Raw genomic sequence first — 26197 nt, forward strand, 5'->3', positions numbered from 1 at the left:
GCCGGCTGCAACACCATCTGAAGATGCTTTCATCTTCTCACATCTCACTCTTCTTGTGACTAGCATTTACTTGAAGTATTCCTTCAGAGCAGAGGTGCTCACATGGCATGTGTGTTGGGAGCCTTCTCCTGATATCTGCTGCTACCCGCTTCTCTGGCCCCCAAGGTCCTGGAGCAGACGTTGAGCCCTCTGTGGGATGAACTCCTGGTATTTGAGCAGTTGATTGTGGACGGGAGGAGGGAGCATCTGCAGGAGGAGCCTCCATTAGTGATCATCAATGTCTTTGACCACAATAAGTTTGTGAGTGTGGCCTGGGCCCTCCCTGGGTTCCCGGCCAGGAGTTTCCCCCTTGATGCCTACCTTCCCTGGCTCCTGAGCCTCTTCCCCTTTGTCTTCACTGCCCTGATCCCCCTAGGGCCCCCCTGTGTTCCTGGGCAGGGCACTGGCTGCCCCGAGGGTAAAGCTGATGGAGGACCCATACCAACGCCCAGAGCTTCAGTTCTTCCCCCTGAGGAAGGGACCACGGGCAGCCGGAGAGCTCATTGCTGTCTTTGAACTCATTGAACTGGACTACAGTGGCCGACTTGAGGTCAGCATGCCCTGGCATGGCTAGCACAGGCTGTCAGCCCAACTTGTTAGTCCATCAGGCCATCTAACCCCAGGGAATATAAAACATAAGTGTGTCCCAGGACCAGCCTCCAGGTCTCTTATCCCCAGAGAACACAGACTGTAGGTTTGTCCTGAGGTCACCTCATTGGACCGCTTGACCCCAAGGAACATTGCAAGTATTCATGTGCTAGGTTCACTTTGTTGGGCCATCCTGCATGCCTCAGACACCCAGTTCCCTTCCTGCACGAAGCTGCTTCCCGAGACCCCCTCCCTTCAACCAATTCAACCTTGGTTGGTTCCCGAGCATTTATACTTCACCAGCACCTCTCTGTATCCCCTCCCCACACCTAGGCTTTTCCTCCTTTGGCCTGATTCCTCTTTGCCATCTGACTGTTTCTCTCCTACAGCCCTCAGTGCCCAGTGATGTGGAGCCCCAGGATCTGGCACCCCTGGTCGAGCCCCACTCTGGACGCCTGTCCCTTCCACCCAATGTGTGCCCAGTGCTCAGGGAGTTCCGTGTTGAGGTAGCACCAGGCACTCAAAGCCCCCTTGTTCCCCCACATCTGGGTTCCCGTTTGTCTGGTGCAGGCCCCTGAATCTACACATCCTGACCCCAGGTGCTGTTCTGGGGTCTTAGGGGCCTTGGTCGTGTGCATCTGTTCGAGGTGGAGCAGCCCCAGGTTGTACTGGAGGTGGCTGGGCAACGTGTGGAGTCTGAGGTCCTGGCCAGCTACCGTGAGAGCCCCAATTTCACTGAGCTTGTCAGGCATCTGACAGTGGTGAGGCCATGGGCTAGGGGACAAGGGGGGCAGAATAATGAAAGAGGGCAGTGGATGGTGACTTTCTAACTGGTTATCTTAGATGATCCAAGGGTCAGCCAACTCTCTATAATGGGCCAAATAGTAAATATTTTCGGCTTTGAGGGCCATCCAGTCTGCTGCAACTACTCAACTCTGCCATCAGAGCATGAAAACAGCCATAAATAATTGTAAATGAATATTTACAAAAACTGACAGCAGGTCAGACTCTGTCTATGGGCTGCAGTTTGCTGATTCCTGGATTAATTAATGGACTTGTGGTGCTCTCTAGGCGTTACTGTTATTCAGACCTCTTGAACAAGCCTCCTTGATTAGTTTCTGTCTATCTATTATTGAGAATAGGGTAGTGAAATCTCCAACTATTACTAATGAATTGTGTATTTCTCTCTTCAATTCTATTACTTTTTTGTTTTTGTACTTTGAGGCTCTGTTTTTAGGTGCATATATGTTTATAATTGTTATATCTTCTAGATGAATCGACCTTTTTACCATTATAAAATATCTCTTTGTCTCTGGTAACATTTTTTGTCTTCAAGTCTGTTTTCTCTGGTGGTAAACTACCCCAGCTCTCTGATTACTATTTGCATGATACATTTTTTCCTATGCTTCATCCTTTATGTGTCTTTGAATCTAAAAAGTATCTCTTAGACAGCTTGGAGTTGCATCTCTTTTTTTAATCCAATTGACAATCTCTGTCTTTTGGTATTTAATATGATCACATTTGATGCTATGATTGATATTATTGGTTGAATTTACATCTGCCATTTTGCTCTTTGTTTTCTATGTCTTGTGTATTGTTTCTCTTTTACTGCTTTCTTTTGTGTTAAATAGATGTTTATTATATTTTTATATTAGTGTACTATTTTAATTTGTTGATTTTTACTTAGTAGTTGCTCTAGGGATTACAATATGCATATTACTATTTCACAATCTACTTCAGATTAATACTAATTTAATTCCAGTAAAATATACAAACTTTTCTGTGATATAGCTCTATTCTTCCTCTCTCTTTTGTGCTAAAATTGTCACATATATGTGTATATATGTATATATCTACAAATACATAAAATAAACCCATCAATACAGTAGTAAAATTGTTTCTCTTAGGATCCATTGATAGATACGGAATTCCATATATATATGGCCTTTAACCATAAAATGGCCTTTAACCATAAAATAAAATAAACCATAATACATATTTTAAGACAGAGTCTCACTCTGCCGCCTAGGCTGGAGTGGTGCGATCTCAGCTCACTGCAACCTGTGCCTCCCAGGTTCAAGCTATTCTCCTGCCTCAGCCTCCCAAGTAGCTGGGATTACAGGCGCCCACCACCACACACAGCTAATTTTTTTTTGTATTTTTAGTAGAGACAGGGTTTCATCATCTTGGCCAGGCTGGTCTCAAACCCTTGACCTCAAGTGATCTGCCTGCCTTGACCTCCCAAAGTGCTGGGATTACAGGCGTCAGCCACCATGCCCAGCCAAAAAATATATATGTGCGTGTGTGTGTGTGTGTGTGTGTGTGTGTGTGTGTGTATATATAGGTCTTTTGCTCTGTCACCAAGGCTGGAGTGCAGTGGCACAATCTTGGCTCACTGCAACATCCACCCCCTGGGCTCAAGTGATCCTCTCACCTCAACCTCCTGAGTAGATGGGACCACAGGTGTGCACCACCATGCCCCACTATTTTTTTGTATTTTTGGTACAGATGGTATCTTGCCATGTTGCCCAGACTGGTCTCGAACTCCTGAGCTCAAGCAGTCTGCCCTCCTCAGCCTCCCAAAGTGCTGGGGTTACAGGCGTGAGCCACCACGCCCAGCTTCTGACAGTACTTTGTAGGCTCGAAAGTACTTATGTTTCTATTATGTCATTTGATACTTACAACAGTCTTTTGCATCCAGTATTGTGTCCCTTTTTTTTTTTTTTTTTTTTGCTCTTGTTGCCCAGACTGCAGTGCAGTGGCGTGATCTTGGCTCACTGCAACCTCTGCCTTCTAGTTTCAAACAATTCTCCTGCCTCAGTCTCCCAAGTAGCTGGGATTACAGGTGCCTGCCACCATGCCTGGCTAATTTTTGTATTTTTAGTAGAGACGGAGTTCCACCGCGTTGGCCAGGCTGGTCTCGAACTCCTGAACTCATGATCCACCCGCCTTGGCCTCCCCAAGTGCTGGGATTATAGGCATGAGCCACTGCGCCCGGCCTGTGTCCCTTTCTTAGCCGGGAAACAGGGTGAGAAAGCAGTGGTTTACCAGAGATTACATAGTGAGGCTATGGCAGAGCTGGGCTTAGAATGCAGGTTTAGATGTACTTTTTCCCTACCTGTCTCTGTGGCTGCCCTTCCCTCTTCCCCAGGTCTTCAAAGACACAGTTCCTCTCTTCCACCCCCAGGACTTGCCGGAGCAGCCTTACCTGCAGCCCCCACTCAGCATCCTGGTGATTGAGCGCCGGGCCTTTGGCCGTACAGTCCTCGTGGGTTCCCACATTGTCCCCCACATGCTGCGATTTATATTTCGGGGTCATGAGGATCCTCCTGAGGAGGAAGGAGAGATGGAGGAGACAAGGGATATGATGCCCAAGGGACCTCAAGGTTAGGAAACTTCTCCTTCAGGACCACCAGACAAAAGCGCCTCTGATTCCTGGTGGACATGGCTCCAGAGGGCCCTCCAATGGGGTGTGGAATCTGACTTCTATTTGCCCAATCTCCTCATGCTGCCATTTTCCCCCTCCCAGGACAGAAGTCCCTGGATCCCTTCTTGGCTGAAGCGGGTATATCCAGACAGCTCCTGAAGGTGATGGGGTAGAGGAGATAGATGGGGAAGGGGCTGGCAGTACTTAGGATGGTGCTGGGTTAGAGAGACAAAGTCTGTTCTTCCTCAGCCTCCTCTGAAGAAGCTCCCACTAGGAGGCCTCCTGAATCAAGGCCCTGGACTGGAGGAGGACATCCCAGATCCGGAAGAGCTGGACTGGTGGTCCAAGTACTACACGTCACTGCAGGAGCTCCAGGGGCAGGTGGGGGCAGAGAAGGGTCCCAGAGAGGGGCTGGGGTGTAAATGATAAAAAGAATGATATCTTAGCTGGGCATTGCAGTGCACACCTGTAGTCCCAGCTACTCAGGAGGCTGAGGCAGGAGAATCGCTTGAACCTGGAGGCAGAGGCTCCAGTGAGCTGAGATCATGCCACTGCACAACAGCCTGGGTGACAGACTCCGTCTCAAAAAAACAAACAAAAAACAAGAATGATCTCATTGAAGGTGGAGCTATACAGTTTTTCAGAGCTCTTCATTGCAGTCCTCTTTTCTTCACAATTCCAGAAGCTGGGGATTATTAACTCCATTATCTAGAGCTGTGTTGTCCAACAGAGATAATACGAGCCACATAAGTAGTTTTAACTTCTGTAGTAGCCACATTAAAAAAAGTAAAAGGGGCCGGGCGCAGTGGCTCACGCCTGTAATCCCAGCACTTTGGGAGGCCGAGGCGGGTGGATCACAAGATCAGGAGATTGAGACCATCCTGGCCAACACGGTGAAGCCCCATCTCTACTAAAAATACAAACAATATTAGCCGGGCATGGTGGTGGGCGCCTGTAGTCCCAGCTACTCAGGAGGCTGAGGCAAGAGCATGGCGTGAACCCAGGAGGCGGAGCTTGCAGTGAGCCGAGATTGGGCCACCGCACTCCAGCCTGGGTGACGGAGCGAGACTCGGTCTAAAACAAAAAAGTAAAACGAAACAGGTGAAATTAATTTTAGTAATATATTCAAAATATTTCAAAGCTGGGCACAGTGGCCCACACCTGTAATCCCAGCACTTTGGGAGGCTGAGGCAGGCAGATCACTTGAGGTCAGGAGTTCGAGACCAGCCTGGCCAACATGGTGAAACCCCATCTCTACTAAAAATACGAAAATTAGCTGGGCGTGGTGGTGGGCACCTGTTAATCCCAGCTACTCTGGAAGCTGAGGCAGGAGAATCGCTTGAACCTGGGAGGTGGAGGTTACAGTGAGCCAAGATTGTGCTCCAGCCTGGGTGACAGAGTGAGACTCTTGTCTCAAAGAAAAAAAAATCATTTCAACAAGTAATCATAAAATTTCTGAGATATTTTACATTCTTATTTTTTGTACTAAGTATTTAAAAATTCAGTGTTTATTTTATACTTATAGCACATCTTTTTCTTTTTTTCTTTTTATTATTATTATTTTTTGAGACAGAGTCTTACTCTGTCGCCCAGGCTGGAGTGTAGTGGTACAATCTCAGCTCACTGCAAGCTCCGTCTCCTGGGTTCATGCTATTCTCCTGCCTCAACCTCCTGAGTAACTGGGACTACAGGCGCCCACCACCATGCTCGGCTACTTTTTTGTATTTTTAGTAGAGACGAGGTTTCACCATGTTGACCAGGCTGGTCTTGAACTCCTGACCTCGGGTAATCTGCCCGCCTCAGCCTCCCAAAGTACTGGAATTACAGGCGTGAGCCACTGCGCCTTCATTTCATTTTTATTTCATTTTTAGAGATGGGGTCTTTATCTGTTGTCCAGACTGGTCTCAAACTCCTTGGTTCAAGTCATCTTCCCACCTCAGCCTCCCCAGTAGCTAGGACCATAAATACATACCATCACACTCAGCTAATTAAAAACTTTTTTTTTTCCTGGGTGTGGTGTTTCATGCCCGTAATCCCAGTACTTTGGGAGGCTGAGGTGGGAGGATCACTTGAACTAAGGAGTTTGAGAACAGTCTTGGGAACACGGTGAGACACCATCTCTACTAAAAATGAAAAGAAGTAACTGTGCGTGCTGGTGGTCCCAGTGACTCAAGAGGCTGAGGTGGGAGGATCGCTTGAGCCTAGGAGGTTGAGGCTGCTGTGAGCCATGTTCACACCAACACACTCCAACCTGAGCTACAGAGCAAGAGCCTGTCTCAAAAATAAATAAAAATTAAAAGGCATTTATCTCATAGAGACAGGTTCTCACTGTGTTGTTCAGCCTGATCTCGAACTCCTGGCCTCAAGCAGTCACCTCAGTCTCCCAAAGTGTTGGGATTCCAGGCATGAGCCACCAAGCCTGGCCACTTACAGAACATTGCAATTCAGACTAGCCACATTTTGAGTGCTCGGTAGCCACGTGTGGTTGATGGTGACCACCCTGGATAGGGCAGGACTGGATGATAAATTTGAACTTTAAAAATGCAAGTGGCATACACAGTGGGAACTTGAATGAAGGCTTCCCAACTCTCTTGGAAAAGGGGGTAGGCTAAGGAGTTGAAGGGGATGGGGAAGAATCTCTGGATCTGCTCTTTAATTTCAGCACAACCTTGATGAAGATGAAATGGATGATCCTGGAGATTCAGGTAAGAGATTGGGCTTTTTGCTCTGGTTCCATCTGCCCATCTCCTGCCTACCCAGATATTTCTGACTGGGGCATTTTTGTTGTTTCCAGATGGGGTCAACCTCATTTCTATGGTTGGGGAGGCCCAAGACCAGGGTGAGGCTGAAGTCAAAGGCACTGTGTCCCGAAAAAAAGCAGTTGCCACCCTGAAGGTGACTGGGTACTGGGAAAAGGAAAGTCTCCTTTGGATTCTGGACATCGGGCTGTCACTGAAGTCCTTGCCTTTTAGATCTACAACAGGTCCCTGGAAGAAGAATTTAACCACTTTGAAGACTGGCTGTATGTATTTCCTCTGTACCGAGGGCAAGGGGGCCAGGATGCAGGTGGAGAAGAGGAAGGATCTGGACGCCTTGTGGGCAAGTTCAAGGTGCATTTGGGGAAGGAAAGCAGAACCAGGGAGCCCAGGTGGGGATTCAGAAGGACAATTCTCTTATCAGAGCCCTTTCTGTCTCCCCCCAACTCAGGGCTCCTTCCTCATTTACCCTGAATCAGAGGCAGTGTCATTCTCTGAGCCCCAGATCTCCCGGGGCATCCCACAGAACCGGCCCATCAAGCTCCTGGTCAGAGTGTATGTTGTAAAGGTGAGTCTCCATAGCCCTGGCATGCCTCCAACTATAGCTAAGGTAATGTACATGAAACCTACAGAAGGAAGGCTTTGGGAGGAACCTCGGGATCACAGAGTTCAAGTTCTTCATTTTTTAGGTGAGAAATCTTAGCCACAAAGTTAGGAGATCCCCTAGGGTTATAAAGCATGCTCATGGCAGAACCAGAATTGGGAGTTGGTCTCCTGACCCCTGTTTGTAGTTCTAGTCCTGTAGAATGGGGAGTATAATTCTAGGATGAGAGCAGGGCTGAATCTCAGGCTTCAGAAGGCTTGTTACCAAATACCTTTGTCTAACTTTGTCCATTGATGCAGTTTTCATACTGAGTTCAGTAGGGCCTTGAGGTATTCTTAAAGATATCTCAGGGCCGGTCACTGTGGCTCATGCGTGTAATCTCAGCACTTTGGGAGGCCAAGGTGGGCGGATCACGAGGTCAAGAGATCGAAACCATCCTGGCCAACCAACTTGGTGAAACCCCATCTCTACTAAAAATACAAAAATTAGCTGGGCATAGTGGCGCATGCTTGTAGTCCCAGCTACTTGGGAGGCTGAGGCAGGAGAATCACTTGAACCCGGGAGGCGGAGGTTGCAGTGAGCTGAGATCGTGCCACTGCACTCCAGTCCGGGGGGCGACAGAGCGAGACTCATCTCCAAAAAAAAAACCAAACAAACAAGAGGGTGAGTGGCAAAGAGATGGAACGAAAGGGGGAATGGGGTCAGGGTTGTGAGAATGAGGACAAAAATGGCACTTCTCAGAGTAGATCTTTTTGTATACCCCTGACTCTTAGAACTATAGCAATGTTTCACATGCCCCCACAATAGACAAAAAATTAAAACCAATCATAGTGCTGAGGCAACCTAACATGGAATATGAACACTAACTGTACTACAAATATGTATACAAATATACATATGGAATATGACCCTCACTGTACTACAAATGAACAATATAACCACACTGAAGGAAGTGAAGAACAAAACCAAATAACTCTGGAAAACAGTAATTTGACAGGGTTCTATAAAACTAAACATGGACCTGGTGCAGTGGCTCACGCCTGTAATCCCAGCACTTTGGGAGGCCAAGACAGGAGGATCACTTGAGCCCAGGAGGTCAAGACCAGCCTAAGCAACAAAGTGAGACTCAGTCTCTACAAAAAATTTAAAAACTAGCTGGATGTGGCTGGATGTGGTGGCTCACGCCTGTAATGCCAGCACTTTGGGAGGCTGAGGCAGGTGGATTGCCTAAGTTGGGTGGATCGCCTGAGGTCAGGAGTTTGAGACCAGCCTGGCCAACAGGGTGAACCCTGTCTCTACTAAAAATACAAAAATTTGCTGGGCATGATGGCATGTGCCTGTAGTCCCAGCTGTTTTGGAAGCTGAGGCAGGAGCATTGCTTAAAGCTGGGAGGAGAAGGTTGCAGTGAGCCAAGATATTGCCACTGCACTCCAGCCTGGGTAAGTGAGAGAGACATCATCTCAAAAAAAAAAAAAAAAAAAAAAAGAAAAAAGTGTGATGTGGTGGCATGTACCTTTGGACCTAGCTACATGGGAGACTGAGGCAGGAGGATCACTTGAGCCTAGGAGGTTGAGGCTGCAATGAGCCATGACTGTGCCACTGCACTCCAGCCTGGATGACAGGGAAAAAGCTTGTCTTACAAACAAAAACAAAATGAAAAAACAACTAAACTAAAGAGAGCTGAACATAAATGCAGTAATCTAGTTAGAAGTATGTGTTAGCAATTCTGAAACTACATTATGTGTATACTGGTATACATGAATAAGTAAACTATATTGTAGATAATGAGAACCAGGTTTCTTACTGTTGGAGAAAGAAGTTACAAATAAGGAAAGGGGATTAAGTGAATGCTGTGATATTAGATCAGAATCAGAAGTATCTGTATAAACTCATGTTTTAAAATATACACAGATGGAAAGATACAGAAATATAGATCTATGTATGTATATGTGGATTATGTTATTAATGTTCGCTATCTCTGTCTGCTGAGAAGGCCTAGAAGCAACAACATACAGTAGCAGTGAGCACACCGGGTGCCCAGATTTTGGTTTCTAAACACCATTATTTAATAAAGGGATTGAGGACTCCTTGGAGAAGTGTTTGATTCTAGGACTAGGGCTGGGAAAATATAAGTCAAATCTGGAGCATCTTGTTGGGCAGGAGTAAGGAAGTGCTCAAAAAAGGATGGGGGCTTAATGAAAGAATGAACACAGCCAACCTGAAGGAGCTTCTAATGGTTAAGACTTGAAAAACTGGGGCAACAAAGTAAGTAATGAGGCTGGGCGCAGTGGCTCTTACATGTAATCCCAGCACTTTGGGAGGCTGAGGCAGGCAGATCACCTGAGGTCAGGAGTTCAAGACCAGCCTGGTCAACATGGTGAAATCCCGTCTCTATTAAAAATACAAAAATTAGCTCGGTGTGGTAGCACATGCCTGTAATCCCAGCTACTCAGGAGGCTGAGGCAGGAGAATCATCTGAGCCTGGGAGGTGGAGGCTGCAGTGAGCTGAGATTGCGCCACTGCACTCCAGTCTGGGTGACAGAGCAAGACTCTGTCTCAAAAAAAAAAAAAAAAAAAAAAGGTGGCCAGGCACAGTGGCTCATGCTCATGCCTATAATCCCAGCACTTTGGGAGGCTGAGGTGGGTGGCAGGTGGCCTGAGGCCAGGAGTTCAAGACCAGCCTGGCCAACATGGTGAAACCCTGTCTCTACTAAAAATACAAAAATTAGCTGGGCGTGGTGGTGGGCACCTGTAATCCTAACTACTTGGGAGGCTGAGGCAGGAGAATCGCTTGAACCTGAGAGGTGGAAGTCACAATGAGCCTGGATCGTGCCATTGCACTCCAGCCTGGGCGACAAGAGCAAGACTTAAAAAATAATAATAATAATAATAATGATAGTATGGGATATTCAGCCATTTTTTCTTCTTCTTTTCTCTCTCTTGCCTTCTGTTTTTTTTTTGAGACGGAGTTTCACTCTTGTTGCCCCAGGCTGGAGTACAATGGCACCATCTCGGCTCATTGCAACCTCCACCTCCCAGGTTCAAACGATTCTCCTGCCTCAGCCTCCAGAACAGCTGAGACTGCAGGCATGTGCCACCATGCCCTGCTAATTTTGTATTTTTAGTAGAAACAGGGTTTCTCCATGTTGGTCAGGCTGGTCTTGAACTCCTGACCTGAGGTGATCCGTCTGCCTTGGCCTCCCAAAGTGCTGGGATTACAGGCATGATGAGCTACCGCGCCCAGCCTGCCTTCTTTTTTTGTTTTTGTTTTGAGATGGAGTCTTGCTCTTGTCGCCCAGGCTGGAGTGCAATGGCACAATCTTGGCTCACTGCAACCTCTGCCTCCTGGCTTCAAGTGATTCTCCCACCTTAGCCTCTGGAGTAGCTGGGACTTAGGCACACATCATCATGCCTGGCTAATTTTAGAGATGGGGTTTCACCATGTTGGCCAGGCTGGTCTTGAAGTTTTGACCTCAGATGATCCACCTGCCTCAGTCTTCCTGAAGTGTTGGGATTACAGGCGTGAGCCACTGCACCCAACTCTCTGTCTCCTCCTAATGCTCCCATTATATGTATGTTGGTGACTTAATGGTGTTCCACATTTGTTTGAGGCTCTATTTCATTTTTTTTTTTCTCTTTTCTCTCTGTTCTTCAGCTTGCATAATCGTTTTTGATCTAGTTTCAAGTTTGCCAATTCTTACTATCGAGCCTCTCTAGTGAATTTTAAATTTTAGTTATTGTACTTTTCAACTCCAGAATTTTCATTTGGTTCTTTTAAAAAAATTGTATGTCTTGGCCAGGCACAGTGGCTCACGCCGGTAATCCCAGCACTTTGGGAGGCCGAGGCGGGTGAATCATGAGGCCAGGAGATTGAGACCATCCTGGCTAACATGGTGAAACCCCGACTCTACTTAAAAAATACAAAAAGTTAGCTGGGTGTGGTGGCACGTGCCTGTAGTCCCAGCTACTTGGGAGGCTGAGGCAGGAGAATTGCTTGAACCTGGGAGGCAGAGGTTACAGTGAGCTGAGATTGCACCACTGCACTCCAGCCTGGGTGACAGTGAGACTCTGTCTCAAAAAAAAAAAAAAAAGTATATATTTATTGATATTCTCTATTTGATACATTATCATCATACCTTCCTTTACTTCTCTAATCAAGCTTTCCTTCAGTTCTGTGAACATATTTACACTGGCTACTTTGAAATACTTTCCTGTTGGCTGGGTGTGGTGGCTCACGCCTGTAATCCCAGCACTTTGGGAGGCTGAAGCGGGCAGATCACAAGGTCAGGAGATCAAGACCATCCTGGCTAACATGGTGAAACCCTATCTCTATTAAAAATACAAAAAATTAGCCAGGCGTGGTGGCGGGTACTGTAGTCCCAGCTACTCGGGAGGCTGAGGCAGGAGAATGGCGTGAACCTGGGAGGAGGAGCTTGCAGTGAGCTGAGATCCGGCCACTGCACTCCAGCCTGGGCAACACAGCAAGACTCCATCTCAAAAAAAAAAAACAAACAAACACACACACACACACACACATACACACTTTCCTGTTAAGTTGATTGTGTTGCTCTCATGGGCATTTTTTTGGGGGTAGATGGAAAAATAATTTTTCTATTGCTTTGCAGGCCTCATAATTTTTTGTTGGAAACAGCATTTTAGATAATACATGGTAACAACTCTGGGTACTGGGGTTTCTTGTTATTTCCTTGTTTATTTGTTTAGTGACTGGCTGGATTATTTTAGCAAAGTCTATTTCCCATCCCCTGTGTTAGATCACTGATGTTGCTACTCTGGGAGGTGCAGCTTTGGATATACCACTGTCACCCTAGGATGACAGTGGTACTGGCAGGGCCCTCTTGCATTCTTTTCCCTGACCACACCCAGGTAAGCTCTACTGATTGCTCTATGGTTTGCAGTAGTATCCTGGGAGCATAAAATCCTCTACAAATGAATCTAATCAAATGGTGGCTCTTTCCAATGAATACTTTCTGAGGTTAGTGTTTGATATTTGTTTTAACCCCAGGAGAGCTCCTCCCAGCTGTCTTATCCCTTGGCTCTCCCCTGTAAAATAGATACAGCCTGTAGTCTATGCTGTATCTTCATTACATCCATGAATCTCCTCCCAATCCCTCCACTACAACATCCACTTTTTTTTTTTTTCTTTCTTTTTTTAGACGCAGTCTTGCTCTGTCGCCCAGGCTGGAGTGCTGTGGTGCAGTCTTGGCTCACTGCAACCTCGGCCTCCCAGATTCAAGAAATTCTCCTGCCTCAGCCTCCCGAGTAGCTGGGATTACAGGCGTGAGCCACCACACTTGACCAGAAAACCTGAATAGTCCTATAAGTATTAAAAGAAATTGTGTCAGAAACTCCAGACAAAATGGTCTCAGCAGCAGTTTCTACCAAACAGTTATGGATGAAACAATTTTAATCTTACACAAGGCCAGGTGAGGCCGAGACGGGCGGATCACGAGGTCAGGAGATCGAGACCATCCTGGCTAACACGGTGAAACCCCGTCTCTACTAAAAAAATACAGAAAACTAGCCTGGCAAGGTGGTGGGCGCCTGCAGTCCCAGCTACTCGGGAGGCTGAGGCAGGAGAATGGCGTAAACCCGGGAGGCGGAGCTTGCAGTGAGCTGAGATCCGGCCACTGCACTCCAGCCTGGGTGACAGAGCGAGACTCTGTCTCAAAAAAAAAAAAAAAAAAAAAAAGGCTGGATGCGGTGGCTCACGCCTGTAATCCCAGCACTTTGGGAGGCCAAGGCGGGCGGATCACGAGGTCAGGAGATCGAGACCATCCTGGCTAACACGATGAAACCCTGTCTCTACTAAAAAATACAAAAACTTAGCCGGGCGCGGTGGCGGGCGTCTGTGGTCCCAGCTACTCAGGAGGCTGAGGCAGGAGAATGGCGTGAACCCGGGAGGCGGAGCTTGCAGTGAGCCGAGATCAAGCCACTGCACTCCAGCCTGGGCCACAGAGCCAGACTCGGCCTCAAAAAAAAAAAAAAAAAAAAAAAAAAACTTACACAAACCATTTCAGACAATATAAAAAGAAACACTCCAGTTAATCCCATGAGGGTGGCATAATCTTGGTGCAAAACCTGAGAATGACATGAGAAAGTAAAATTATAGGCCAGTTTCACTCACAAACATTTATTCCACAGGTATGTTTTGCAATTTTTTTTTTTTTTTTTTTTTTTTTTTTTTTTTGAGACGGAGTTTTGCTCTTGTTGCCCAGGCTGGAGTGCAGTGGCATGATCTCGGCTCACCGCAACCTCCACCTCCCGGGCTCAAGCGATTCTCCTGCCTCAACCTCCTGAGTAGCTGGGTTTACATTGCATACGCCACCACGCCCAGCTAATTTTGTATTTTTAGTGGAGACGTGGTTTCTCCATGTTGGTCAGGCTAGTCTCAAAGTCCCGACCTCAGGTGATCTGCCCACCTTGGCCTCCCAAAGTGCTGGGATTAGAGGTGTGAGCCACCGCGCCCGGCCTTTCTTGCATTTTTTTATGAGTTACTAGGCAGTGTTCTGGGTACTGCTGACAAAAAGCAGTGAGTAAAACATGAAAATGGTGCCCTCATGAACTTTACATTCTAGTGAAAAGAGATTAACAACAACCATAATCAATAAGTAAATTATATAGCTTACGGGCTGGGCGTGGTAGCTCATACCTATAATCCCAGCACTTTGGGACTGGGGGCAGGGGGCGGATCACCTGAGGTCAGGAGTTCAAGATCAGTCTGGTCAACATGGCAAAACCCCGTCTCTACTAAAAATACAAAAATTAGCCAGGCCTGGTGGCACGCACCTGTAATCACAGCTACTCAAGAGGCTGAGGAAGGAGGATTGCTTTAACCAGGGAGGCGGAGGTTGCAGTGAGCCGAGACCTCACCATTGTACTCTACCCTGGTTGATAAGAGCAAAACTCCGTCTCAAAACAAAAAAATTATGTATCTTATTTATATGTTAGAAAATTATAAGTGCTGTGGAGAAAAGTGGGAAGTGCTGGGGGTGGGTTGCAAATGGATGGTCAGGGTTGATAGACCTCAATAAGACTTTTTTTTTTTTTTTGTAGAGATGGGGTCTTGCTATATTGCCCAGGTTGTATCGAACTACAAAGTGCTGGATTACAGGTACAAGCCACCATGTCCGGCTGAGAAAGTGTTAAACAAATACTAGAAAGCTGGGCACAGTGGCTTGCACCTGTAGTCCCAGCTACTAGGAAGGCTGAAATGGGAGGATTGTTTGAGCTTGGGAGGCTGAGCTGTAGGGAGCTGTGATGCCACCACTGCAATTCAGCCTGGGTGACAGAGTGAGACCCTGTCTCTCAAACACACACTAGGAGAGGGCCAAGGAGTTATCCAGGTGGCTACCTGAGGAAGAAAGCGTTCCAGCAGAACAGCTGGTACAGAGGCCATCAGGTGGAACCACCACTCATGTGTGAGGAACAACAAGGAGCCCCTTGTGGCCATAGCAGGCAGGATAAATGAGGAACAGGTTTTAGGAATGACGGCTTCAGAGGAAATGGGAGCAGCGATGGGCAGAGGAAGGAGATCATATTGGGTTTTGTTATTCACTTTATTCTGAATTACATGGGAAGCCATAGGAAGGTTCTGAGCAAAGGAGTGCCAGAATATAACTTAAATTTTCTTTCTTTCTTTCTTTCTTTCTTTTTTTTTTTTTTTTTTTTGAGACAGAGTCTTGCTCTGTCACCCAGGCTGGAGTGCAGTGCTGCGATCTTGGCTCACTGCAACCTCTGCCTTCCTGGTTCAAGCAATTCTCCTGCCTCACCCTCGCAAGTAGCTGGGATTACAGGCGCTCACCACCACGCCTGACTAATTTTTGTATTTTTAGTAGAGATGGGGTTTCACCATGTTGGCCAGGCTGGTCTCAAACTCTTTTTTTTTTTTTTTTTTTTTTTTTTTTTTGAGACTGAGTCTGGCTCTGTCGCCCAGGCTGGAGTGCAGTGGCCGGATCTCAGCTCACTACAAGCTCCGCCTCCCGGGTTTACGCCATTCTCCTGCCTCAGCCTCCGGAGTAGCTGGGACCACAGGCGCCCGCCACCTCGGCCGGCTAGTTTTTTGTATTTTTTAGTAGAGACGGGGTTTCACCGTGTTAGCCAGGATGGTCTCGATCTCCTGACCTTGTGATCCGCCCGTCTCAGCCTCCCAAAGTGCTGGGATTACAGGGTTGAGCCACCGCGCCCGGCTTCAAACTCTTGACCTCAGATAATCCACCTGCCTAGGCCTCTTAAAGTTCAGGGATTACAGGCGTGAGCCACTGCTCCTAGCCTTTATTGTCCTTTTTAAAAAATGAAGGTCAGGTCAGGCATAGTGTCTCATTCCTGTAATCCCAGCACTTTGGGAAGCCAAGGTGGGCGGATCACGAGGTCAGGAGTTTGAGACCAGCCTGGCGAAAGTAGTGAAACCTGGTCTCTACTAAAAATACAAAAAATTTAGCCGGGCGTGGTGGCAGGTGCCTGTTTCCCAGCTACTCGAGAGGCTGAGGCAGGAGAATCGCTTGAACCTAGGAGGCGGGGGTTGCAGTGAGCCAAGACCACGCCAGTGCACTCCAGCCTGGGCGACAGAGTGGGACTCAGTCTCAAAAAAAAAAAAAGAAAAGAAAAAAAATTAAGGTCACCTTAGTGGGTATGAAGTGGTATCTAATTGTGGTTTTGATTTGTTTCCTAATGACAATGAACAGTCTTCATGTGCTTTTTAGACTGTTGCGTATCTTGGAGACATGTCTAAAGTCCTTTGTCCATTTTTAAATTAGATTGTTGTTTTGTTGAGTTGTAGGAGTTCTTCGAATATTCTGGCTACTAGATTCTTACATGGCTTGCAGATATTTTCTCTCACTTTCTAGGTTGTCTTTTCACTCTATTGATAGTGTCCTTTAAAGCATAAGAGATGTTAATTTTGATGAAGTCCAATTTATTTTTATTTCTTTCATTGACTGTGCTTTTTGGTCATAACTAAGAAACCTTTGCAGAATCCAAGGTCGTGAAGACTTTTGCCTGTTTTCTGCTGTGAGTTTGAGTTTTGGCTCTCATGTTTAAGTCTGATCCATTCTGGGTTAGTTTTTGTATCTAGTGTGAGGTGAGGGTCTGACCTCATACTTTTGCACGTGACTGTCCCGTTGTCTCAGCTCCATCTGTTGGAGAAATGGTTCTTTGCCCATTGAATGGCCTACGTAGCCTTGTTGAAAATCGATTGAACCATAGATATGTGGATTTCTTTCTGGACTCTCAACTCTATTCCACTGATCTATGTTTATGCCACTACTTTACTCCTTTATTACTGTCGCTTTGTACTAAATTTGTGGGGTATGTTTTTTTTTTTTTGACACGGTCTCACTCTGTTGCCCAGGGTGGGGTGCAGTGGCATGATCATGGCTCACTGCGGCCCTGACCTCCCGGGCTCAAGCAATCCTTCCACCTCAGCCCCCACAAGTAGCTGGGACTACAGGCGCATGCCACCATGCCCAGCTAATTTTTTCTATTTTTTAGTAGAGACAGGATTTCGCCATGTTGCCCAAGCTGGTCTTGAACTCCTGAGCTCCTGCCTGTCTTAGCATCCCAGAGTACTAGGATTACAGGTGTGAACCACTGAGCCAAGCCGGCACAGGAAGTTAAGGCTTGACTGAATATCTCTAAGTAGGATTTGGAGAGGACAAGAGAGGAAAGAGATTTCAAATAAAAAAATTAACATGTAATCACAAGGAGAAAAAAAAGCTTTGCCTTTATGAAGCTTGCATTCTAGTAGGAGAAACAAACATTAACAATAAGTAAATGTTAGTGCCTTAGAAAGGCATTAAGTGTGGCCATGTGTGATGGTTCAAGCCTGTAATCCTAGCACTTTGGGAAGCTGAGGCAGGCGGATCACCTGAGGTCAGCAGTTCGAGACCAGCCTGGCCAGCATGGTGAAACCCCCGTCTCTAATAATACAAAAATTAGCCAGATGTGGTGGCACATGCCTGTAATCCCAGCTACTAGGCAGGCTGAGGCAGGAGAATTGCTTGAACCTGGGAGGTAGAGGTTGTTACAGTGAGCGGAGATCACGCCATTGCATTCCAACCTGGGCAACAGAGCGAGAGACTCTCAGGGAAAAAAAAGAAAGCATAAGTGCTATGGAAAATATAAATACCAAAAATATAATCAAATTGGCACAGTGGCTCATGCCTGTAACCCCAGCTACTCAGAAGGCTGAGGTGGGAGGACTGCTTGATGCCAGGAGTTCTCAAGACCAGCCTGGGCAACAGAACGAGACCCAATCTCTAAAAAGATGAAAATATCATCAGAGAGAAAGTATAGATTACTACAACGGAATGACATCAGCCCATCAACTTCTCTACAGCAACCAAAAGTGCTAGAAGAAAAATAGAAAAATATCTTTAAAGCACTGAGAGAAATTTTAAATAACTGTCACCTTGAATTGTATGTCCTAGGAAATGTTCATTCAAGAAAGAAAAAAATGAAAGACCTCTTTAGGCAAACAACAATTGAAAAAATTACCCAACAACTTTCAGTCAAGAAACTACACAGGGCTGAAGGTGTAGTGGCTCACTCTGTGTAATCCCAGGACTTTGGGAGGCCAAGGTGGGAAAATCATTTGAGGCCAGGAGTTCAACACCAACCTTGGCAACGTAGTGAGAGCCCTATCTCTACAAAAAGAAAAGGAGGGAAAAAAAGAAAATAAACTACACAGGATATAAAGCCTGCCTTCCTCCCTCCCTCCCTTCCTCCCTCCCTCCCTTCCTCCCTCCCTCCCTCCCTCCCTCCCTCCCTTCCTCCCTTCCCTCCCTCCCTCTTTCTCTCTTTCTTTCTTTTCGAGACAGTTTGCTTCTGTTGCCCAGGCTGGCGTGCAGTGGCACGATCTCAGCTCACTGCAATTTCTGCCCCCCGGGTTCAAGTGATTCTCTTGCCTCAGCCTCCCGGGTAGCTGAGATTATAGGCATGTGCCACCACGCCTGGCTAAGTTTTGTATTTTTAGTAAGATGGGGTTTCTCCATGATGGCTAGGTTGGTCTCCAACTCCTGCTAGTGATCCACCTGCCTTGGCCTCCCAAAGTGCTGGGATTACAGGTATGAGCCACTGCGCCCGGCCCTACACAGGATATAATTTCAAAAGGAGAAACATGACTATTGAACAGTGAAGGAAGCCAGATTTGGTGGCTTATGCCTGTAATTCCAGCACTTTGGGAGACCACGATAGGAGGATTGCTTGAGGTCAGGAGTTTGAGACCAGCCTGGGCAACACAGTGAGACCTCCATGTCTATTAAAAAACATTCATAAATTGGTGGCTCACGCCTGTAATCCCAGCACTTTGGGAGGCTGAGGCGGGCGGATCACGAAGTCAGGAGATCGAGACGCTCCTGGCTAACACGGTGAAACCCCGTCTCTACTGAAAGTACAAAAAATTAGCCGGACGTGGTGGTGGGCGCCTGCAGTCCCAGCTACTCGGGAGGCTGAGGCGGGATAATGGCGTCAACCCTGGAGGCGGAGCTTGCAGTGAGCCGAGATCATGCCACTGCACTCCAGCCTGAGTGACAGAGTGAGACTCTGTCTCAAAAAAAAAAAAAAAAAAAAATCATAAATTAAAAAATAAGTCAAACAATATAGAAAGTTATGAGTTGAATAGTAAGTCCCTTATACATCTTTCAAAATATTGTTTCATTATACTTTTCGTTATACCTATTTGTATGACTTTACTATTTCATAACTAATTGAAAATAAAAGTCATCTTGTCCAACCTCTCCATTAGCTCCTCACAGTGGGAGATCTCTCCTTGATAACTACTTGCTTTCACATAATGGGAAATTAGGTCTGACAAGGGTAACCTTAGGTTATCATAATGACGTTTCTCTCAGTTCCACTCCATGCTGTTCCCCTAGGCTACCAACCTGGCTCCTGCAGACCCCAATGGCAAAGCAGACCCTTATGTGGTGGTGAGCGCTGGCCGGGAGCGGCAGGACACCAAGGAACGCTACATCCCCAAGCAGCTCAACCCCATCTTTGGAGAGTGAGGCTGGGCCCTGTGGGGTGGAACCGGGGTAGCTGGAGGAGCATCCAGCCCTGTGGCCTTGTGGCAGCTGGCCTAGGGATGGCAAGGGAATGGACAGGGGCTGCTGACAACGCCACCCCCTCCCCAGACCACCTCCTGGAGCATGAAAATGACCTCAGCCCCTCTCCCTCCTTGCCAGGATCCTGGAGCTAAGCATCTCTCTCCCAGCTGAGACGGAGCTGACGGTGGCCATATTTGATCATGACCTCGTGGGTTCTGACGACCTCATCGGGGAGACCCACATTGATCTGGAAAACCGATTCTATAGCCACCACAGAGCAAACTGTGGGCTGGCCTCCCAGTATGACGTGTGGGTCTGGCAGGGCCCACAGGAGCCATTCTAACTTTCTGGCCAAACACATTCAAGCTCACATTCCCTTTTCTGTCTCCAGATCCTATGATTTCATGGAAGGGGACCCTCCCACCCAACGCCACTGCCAACCAAGACAGCTCAGTGGTCAAGACTTGGGCTTGGGAGTGGGATCCTGTAACGAATGCCACTTGACCTGTTTTTTTTTTCTTTTTCTTTTTTGAAATGGAGTCTCGCTCTGTCTCCCAGGCTGGAGTGCAGTGGCACTATCTCGGCTGATTGCAACCTCTGCCTCCTGGGTTCAAGCGATTCTCCTGCCTCAGCCTCCCCAGTAGCTGGGATTACAGGCGTGGGCCACCATGCCCAGCTAATTTTTGTATTTTTAGTAGAGACAGGGTTTCACCATGTTGGCCAGGCTGGTCTCGAACCCCTGACCTCAAGTGATCCGCCCACATCTGCCTCCCAAAGTGCTGGTATTACAGGTGTGAGCCACCACACCAGGCCCACTTAACCTCTTCGAGCCTCAGTTTTCTCATCTGCAAAACAGAGGTAATAAGATCAGTATCTTCTTAATGGAAGCACCCGGACTACATTTTTGATTTTCGATTTTCATTGTTATTGTAAACGAGGACTAACCTGTCTCCCGTTGGGAGTTTTGAACCTAGACCTCATGTCTTCATGATGTCACCCCTGCCCCAGGCCCAGGTGTGTCCCCACACCAGCCCCAGCGGATGCATCTTCCTTTTCTGCCTGCAGGGATGGTTACAATGCCTGGCGTGATGCGTTCCGGCCTTCGCAGATCCTGGCGGGGCTGTGCCAACGCTGTGGCCTCCCTGCCCCTGAATACCGAGCCGGTGCTGTCAAGGTGGGCAGCAAAGTCTTTCTGACACCGCCGGAGACCCTGCCCCCAGGTACCAGCCCCTTTCTGTTAAAGCAAGATGTTGGTAGAACAAGGTACAGGAGGCCCAGGTGCCCAGTCTTGTGTGCTCCCCAAAATAACCCATTGTTTCAGCAGTTAGAGGTGAATTTGGTTGAGTAAGGATGAGGTTCTTGGGTGTTAGGGAGCAAACAGTCTTTACTGGTGAGCGTGAGATCCCCCAAAGAGCCAAAGTGGACTCGTAACTAATCAAGTTCCCAGAACGCAGAGGTCCCATAGAGCGTCCCATGTAACAGAATGTGGCTGCAGAATTAAATGGCTGGAGGCTTATTCTTTTTATTTTTATTTTTGAGACAGGATATTGCTCTGTCACCCAGGCTAGAGTGCAGCCATCTCAGCTCACTGCAGCCTGGACCTCCCAGGCTCAAGTGATCCTCCCACCTCAGCTCCCCGAGTAGCTGGGATTACAGGTGTGCACCATCATGCCCGCCTGTTTCTTTTTCTTTTGGTAGAGATGAGGTTTCGCCATGTTACTCAGGCTGGTCTCAAACTCCTGGACTCAAGCGATCCTCCCACCTTGGCCTCCAAAAGTCCTGGGATTACAGGCATGAGCCACTGCGCCTGCTCTGGTGGCTTATTCTCTAAATAGGGTCTAGGCAAAGGTGGCAGTACCTCCAATCCCACTGTCCCCTGACTGCTGGCTTTTCACTGGGCAAAAAGTTATAGCAGCTTCCCCCACTTTTTGTGCATTTCAGAGCTGCTCTCCTAGCCCACAGGGCTTTATCCGACAGAGTGGCTTCCCCAGCTTAGAGCTTCTGTGGCGGGGGAGGGAGGGAGGAGACGTGGAAACTGTGTGGAACCCTAAGCTCACACACCTCTTGTTTCAGGCAGCAGTGGCCCCAAGGTGAGTGGGGACCCTGAAGAGGCCCAGGCATTGCTTGTGTTGAGGCGCTGGCAGGAAATGCCGGGTTTTGGGATCCAGCTGGTACCCGAGCACGTAGAAACACGGCCTCTCTACCATCCCCGTAGCCCCGGGCTGCTGCAGGTGAGGAGGGCTCAGCACCCAGGCCCAGAATCACAAGACTCTCGGAATCCCAGGATACCCACCCAATCCTGGGCCCTGGGCCCCCAGGACAGCCTTTCCCCAAGGTGTCCACCTAGGTGCCACCTGCAGCTCCTGACTACGGCTCCTGTTGCTGGTCCCTGTGTCCCTGCTTGTCCTGGACCTCCATCCTGGACCACACCCTCACCCCTGACCCTCGTCCTACAGGATCCCCACCCCTGGGCACCAAGACTCAGGATGTGGGGTTCCTAACCTGACCCCCTGCAGATCTCTAAGATCTGGACCTTGGAACACCAGATATTACTTTTAATCTCAACTTCCCCTTCTGGAACCTCATTTTTTTTTCTTTTTTGAAATGGGGTCTCACTCTGTTGCCCAGGCTGGAGTGCAGTTCCGTGATCTCGGTTCACTGCAGCCTCCGCCTCTCAGGCTCAAGTGATCCTCCCACCTCAGCCTCAGGGGTAGCTGGGATTACAGGCGTCTGCTACTAAACCCGGCTAATTCTTGTATTTTTTGTAGAGACAGGGTTGCGTCATGTTGCCCAGGCTGGCCTCAAACTCCTGAGCTCAAGCCATCTACCCTCCATGGACTCCCAAAGTGCTGGGATTATAGGCGTGAGCCACTGCACCCAGCCTGGACCTCATCCTTGAACCCCTAATCTAACCTTGATCCTGGAACCCACACTTCAGACTCCACCTTTATCCTCATCCCCCAGGATCTGCCTGACCCTGTCATTTTGACCCTAGCTCTTTTCTCCACCTGGGGACAAGGCACAGCCTGTGGCCACAGGGCTGTCAGGGAAGGTTGGGAGCCTGACAAGACCCTCCAGCCTGGTCCTGTCCCCCCAGGGATCTCTCCACATGTGGATTGACATCTTTCCTCGAGATGTGCCTGCCCCACCCCCAGTTGACATCAAGCCTCGGCAGCCGGTCAGGTGAGAGTTCTGTCGCCTCCTCCCAAGGCGGATACACGTCTTGGTCTACCTGTACAAGGGTCCTCTGAAAACCTGGGTCCCCAGTGAAGCAGGCAGAGGCTGCTAATCACAGGCTGTCCAGTAGGTGCCATTAAATTCCCTTTTATTCATAAGCCATTGCAAGTTGAATGTCTCTTGTAAACTGACTCCAAGTACCTTTTGGTAAGCCCCCTTCCCACCTGAGCTCATCTGAGTGGAGTTCTGTGTGGGGCACAGCCACGTCACACAGGCTGAATGCAGATGCTCGGATACCAGCAGCCTGTCACTTTCTGCCTCTGGGCTCTGCTTTCCTTGGTGTCACTCTCAGGGAGCCCTCTGCAGTCTGGGGGCAAGGTGGCATCTAACAGTGTGAGGCGGCTTACATCTTTTTTTTTTTTTTTTTTTTTTTTTTTGAGACGGAGTCTCGCTCAGTCGCCCAGGCTAGAGTGCAGTGGCCGGATCTCAGCTCACTGCAAGCTCCGCCTCCCGGGTTCACGCCATTCTCCTGCCTCAGCCTCCCGAGTAGCTGGGACTACAGGCGCCCGCCACCTCGCCCGGCTAGTTTTTTGTATTTTTTAGTAGAGACGGGGTTTCACCGTGTCAGCCAGGATGGTCTCGATCTCCTGACCTCGTGATCCGCCCGTCTCGGCCTCCCAAAGGAGGCTTACATCTTAGCCAGGCCACCTGAGCGGAAACAAACACCTCTTTCCCAGTTACAGCAAAAGCCTCAGGGCTGACTCAGTAGACCAGCTTGGGTCAAATGCTGTGCCCTGAACCAATCATTGTGGCCAGGGGGCTGTAATACTGGAATCGGCCAGTCCAGGGATGTCTCCCCGACCCTGCCCAGCCAGGGAGGGAGGGGCCTGCCCCACCAGAATCCCATAGATTGACCGTGGTGGTGGGGAGGGGTGGTTGGGGCGGGGGCGGGTCACCAGCAGAAAATCACGGTGCTGTCAACAAATGAGGGGAAGTTGATGCTGGGCTGGAGAAAACAGCTACCCAGGCAACCCCATGGCAGCCAAGGACAGGGCTACATGAGGGTAGGGTCCAGAGTGTCACAGCCCTCCTGTCCCTCAGGCACTGTACGCTCACTCTCGTCCCCCGTCTCTCATCCTCCCTCTTCTCCCTGCAGACTGGCTTTCTCTGTTCACTCACTTTTCTACATCCCCGAACTCTGGCTTGTAGTGGCTCCAGCTCTGCATCTGATGCCACACCATGCAGTGGTACAGGGTCCTGATTCCAAATTCACAGGAAGGAGAACCTTGCTGGCCCAGCAGACCATTCCTGATGTCATCTGCTGTGGCCAGGGTGGTCAGTGACACCTGGGGCTGTCCCTTCATGGGACCACAGGCATTGGATTCCCCTGCTGGGCACACAGGTGCCCAGTGACTGTCAGTGGGCCAGGCCCAGGTCCCTCCTGTTTCCTGCAGCCTCTTTCAGGGCCCCGCTCGAGAGTCTGAAGCCACCCCCTAATGTGCCCCGCAGCTATGAGCTCAGAGTTGTCATTTGGAACACGGAAGATGTGGTTCTGGATGACGTGAATCCACTCACCGGAGAGATGTCGAGTGACATCTATGTGAAGAGGTAGCCTGCAGGCCAGGTGGGGCAATGGCAGTGCACTAAGGGGGGACTGTAAATGGGTGTGGGCCCTCGGGCTGAGTCCAGACCCCGGTCCCCAGGCCCTCCGTGGTGCTGACAGCTGGGTGAGGAGTGGGTTCTCCGTGTAGCTCCAGCCCTGACACTCACCCAACCCGGCCCCAGCTGGGTGAAGGGGCTGGAGCATGACAAGCAGGAGACAGATGTTCACTTCAACTCCCTGACTGGGGAGGGGAACTTCAATTGGCGCTTTGTGTTCCGCTTCGACTACCTGCCCACGGAGCGGGAAGTAAGCGTCCGGCGCCGGCCTGGACCCTTCGCCTTGGAGGAGGCCGAGTTTCGGCAGCCCGCAGTGCTGGTCCTGCAGGTCTGGGACTATGACCGCATCTCCGCCAACGACTTCCTTGGTATTGCACTGCTTAGCCTTCCCCACCCTCAGCCCCTGCCTCCAGCCCTCACCTCTGTCCCCTGGTTCCCTACTCTGACCCAATCTTGAATCAGGATTTTGGACCCAAGGTCTGAAACCTTTGCTTTCTGGCCTAATTACTGAGTTAATTGAGCCCAGACCACAGTAACCTCCATTCCCACCAAGTCTCTGATTCAACTCTGATTTGACCCTAGCTTGTCACCCTGACACTGACTCCACAGCCTCTGCTCCTTGGCACTCTGATCCCAACCCTTGGCCCTCTTCCACTGGGGAGTGGCAATGGGTAGACCACTGGGCTGTGGTTTGGGTGGTCCATAACTGTGGCCTGACCACACACTGCAACTTTCAGATGCCCCAACTTACAACCTTGGTGTGTTGCCTCCTCACCCCTGGCACAATGAGACTTTGATCCCATGCCTAACCCGGTGTGCTCTGGACTTGCAGGATCCCTGGAGTTGCAGCTACCGGACATGGTGCGTGGGGCCCGGGGCCCCGAGCTCTGCTCTGTGCGGCTGGCCCGTGATGGGGCCGGGCCGAGATGCAATCTGTTTCGCTGCCGCCGCCTGCGAGGCTGGTGGCCAGTAGTGAAGCTGAAGGAGGCAGAGGACGTGGAGCGGGAGGCTCAGGCTAGCAAGAAGAAGCGAAAGCAGAGGAGGAGGAAGGGCCGGCCAGAAGACCTGGAGTTCACAGACACGGGTGGCAACGTGTACATCCTCACGGTGGGTGCCCGTGGTGGAGGCCAGGCTGAGCTGGGGCCTGAGCCGGCCCTGTGCTCCCAGTGATGCAGGAGTGTCTTTTTTAGGGCAAGGTAGAGGCAGAGTTTGAGCTGCTGACCGTGGAGGAGGCTGAGAAACGGCCGGTGGGGAAGGGGCGGAAGGAGCCAGAGCCTCTGGAGAAACCCAGGTGAGTCAGGCACGGGGGCCAGGGCCACAGCCTGGGCCGATGGGGGAGGCGGGGGTGCCCAAGGGGCCACCTTCTCATCCTGACACCACCCTTCTCCTCAACAGCCGCCCCAAAACTTCCTTCAACTGGTTTGTGAACCCGCTGAAGACCTTTGTCTTCTTCATCTGGCGCCGGTACTGGCGCATCCTGGTGCTGCTGCTGCTACTGGCACTGCTCACCGTCTTCCTCCTCCTGGTCTTCTACACCATCCCTGGCCAGATCAGCCAGGTCATCTTCCGCCCCCTCCACAAGTGACTCTCACTGACCTTGGACACTCACCCAGGGGGCCACCCCTTCAACGCCTGCTCCTGGAAGTCTTTCTTGCCAATGTGAGCTACCCGAGAGTCCAGTGCTTCCTCTGAATAAACCTATCACAGCCACTGACCCGTGGTCACGTGCTGTCCAAGGCTGGCGCTCCAGGTGGCAGAGAACAGATGTTCTTGGGTGGCTCAGGTGCTGGGGGCTTACTTGAAGAATGCCCAGGGATAGAAGGCTGCCCCCATCCCCACTGCAGGGAAGAAAAGGGCCCCGGCAGCTAAGTTATGACCCCCTCTG

General features: G+C 49.3%; 3 protein-coding genes across 8 annotated transcripts in view; 2 read left to right on the forward strand and 1 right to left on the reverse strand.

The window, feature by feature from the left end:
- LOC126964104 (fer-1-like protein 4) overlaps positions 1 to 26026 on the forward strand; it is a 53331-nt gene extending 27305 nt beyond the window's left edge. The window contains exons 25-45 of the mRNA XM_050806931.1: positions 166 to 300; positions 416 to 589; positions 1017 to 1133; positions 1227 to 1388; positions 3815 to 4013; positions 4157 to 4215; positions 4304 to 4435; positions 6717 to 6759; positions 6849 to 6949; positions 7027 to 7164; positions 7262 to 7378; positions 19306 to 19433; positions 19615 to 19785; positions 20542 to 20696; positions 21550 to 21707; positions 22574 to 22659; positions 24163 to 24261; positions 24439 to 24680; positions 25145 to 25419; positions 25503 to 25603; positions 25708 to 26026. Of these exons, the coding sequence (XP_050662888.1) occupies positions 166 to 300; positions 416 to 589; positions 1017 to 1133; positions 1227 to 1388; positions 3815 to 4013; positions 4157 to 4215; positions 4304 to 4435; positions 6717 to 6759; positions 6849 to 6949; positions 7027 to 7164; positions 7262 to 7378; positions 19306 to 19433; positions 19615 to 19785; positions 20542 to 20696; positions 21550 to 21707; positions 22574 to 22659; positions 24163 to 24261; positions 24439 to 24680; positions 25145 to 25419; positions 25503 to 25603; positions 25708 to 25897 (2982 nt within the window). The 3' untranslated portion in view covers positions 25898 to 26026. The remainder of the gene's footprint in view (positions 1 to 165; positions 301 to 415; positions 590 to 1016; positions 1134 to 1226; positions 1389 to 3814; positions 4014 to 4156; positions 4216 to 4303; positions 4436 to 6716; positions 6760 to 6848; positions 6950 to 7026; positions 7165 to 7261; positions 7379 to 19305; positions 19434 to 19614; positions 19786 to 20541; positions 20697 to 21549; positions 21708 to 22573; positions 22660 to 24162; positions 24262 to 24438; positions 24681 to 25144; positions 25420 to 25502; positions 25604 to 25707) is intronic.
- The window catches only part of LOC126964247 (reactive oxygen species modulator 1), a 186771-nt gene that overhangs the window by 115782 nt on the left and 44792 nt on the right, over positions 1 to 26197 (reverse strand). The window lies entirely within an intron of this gene.
- The window catches only part of LOC126964261 (ubiquinol-cytochrome-c reductase complex assembly factor 1), a 292878-nt gene that overhangs the window by 2411 nt on the left and 264270 nt on the right, over positions 1 to 26197 (forward strand). The gene's annotated exons all lie outside the window — the stretch shown is intronic.

The sequence above is a fragment of the Macaca thibetana genome, chromosome 10, assembly GCF_024542745.1.
Source record: "Macaca thibetana thibetana isolate TM-01 chromosome 10, ASM2454274v1, whole genome shotgun sequence".
Lineage (NCBI taxonomy): Eukaryota > Metazoa > Chordata > Mammalia > Primates > Cercopithecidae > Macaca > Macaca thibetana.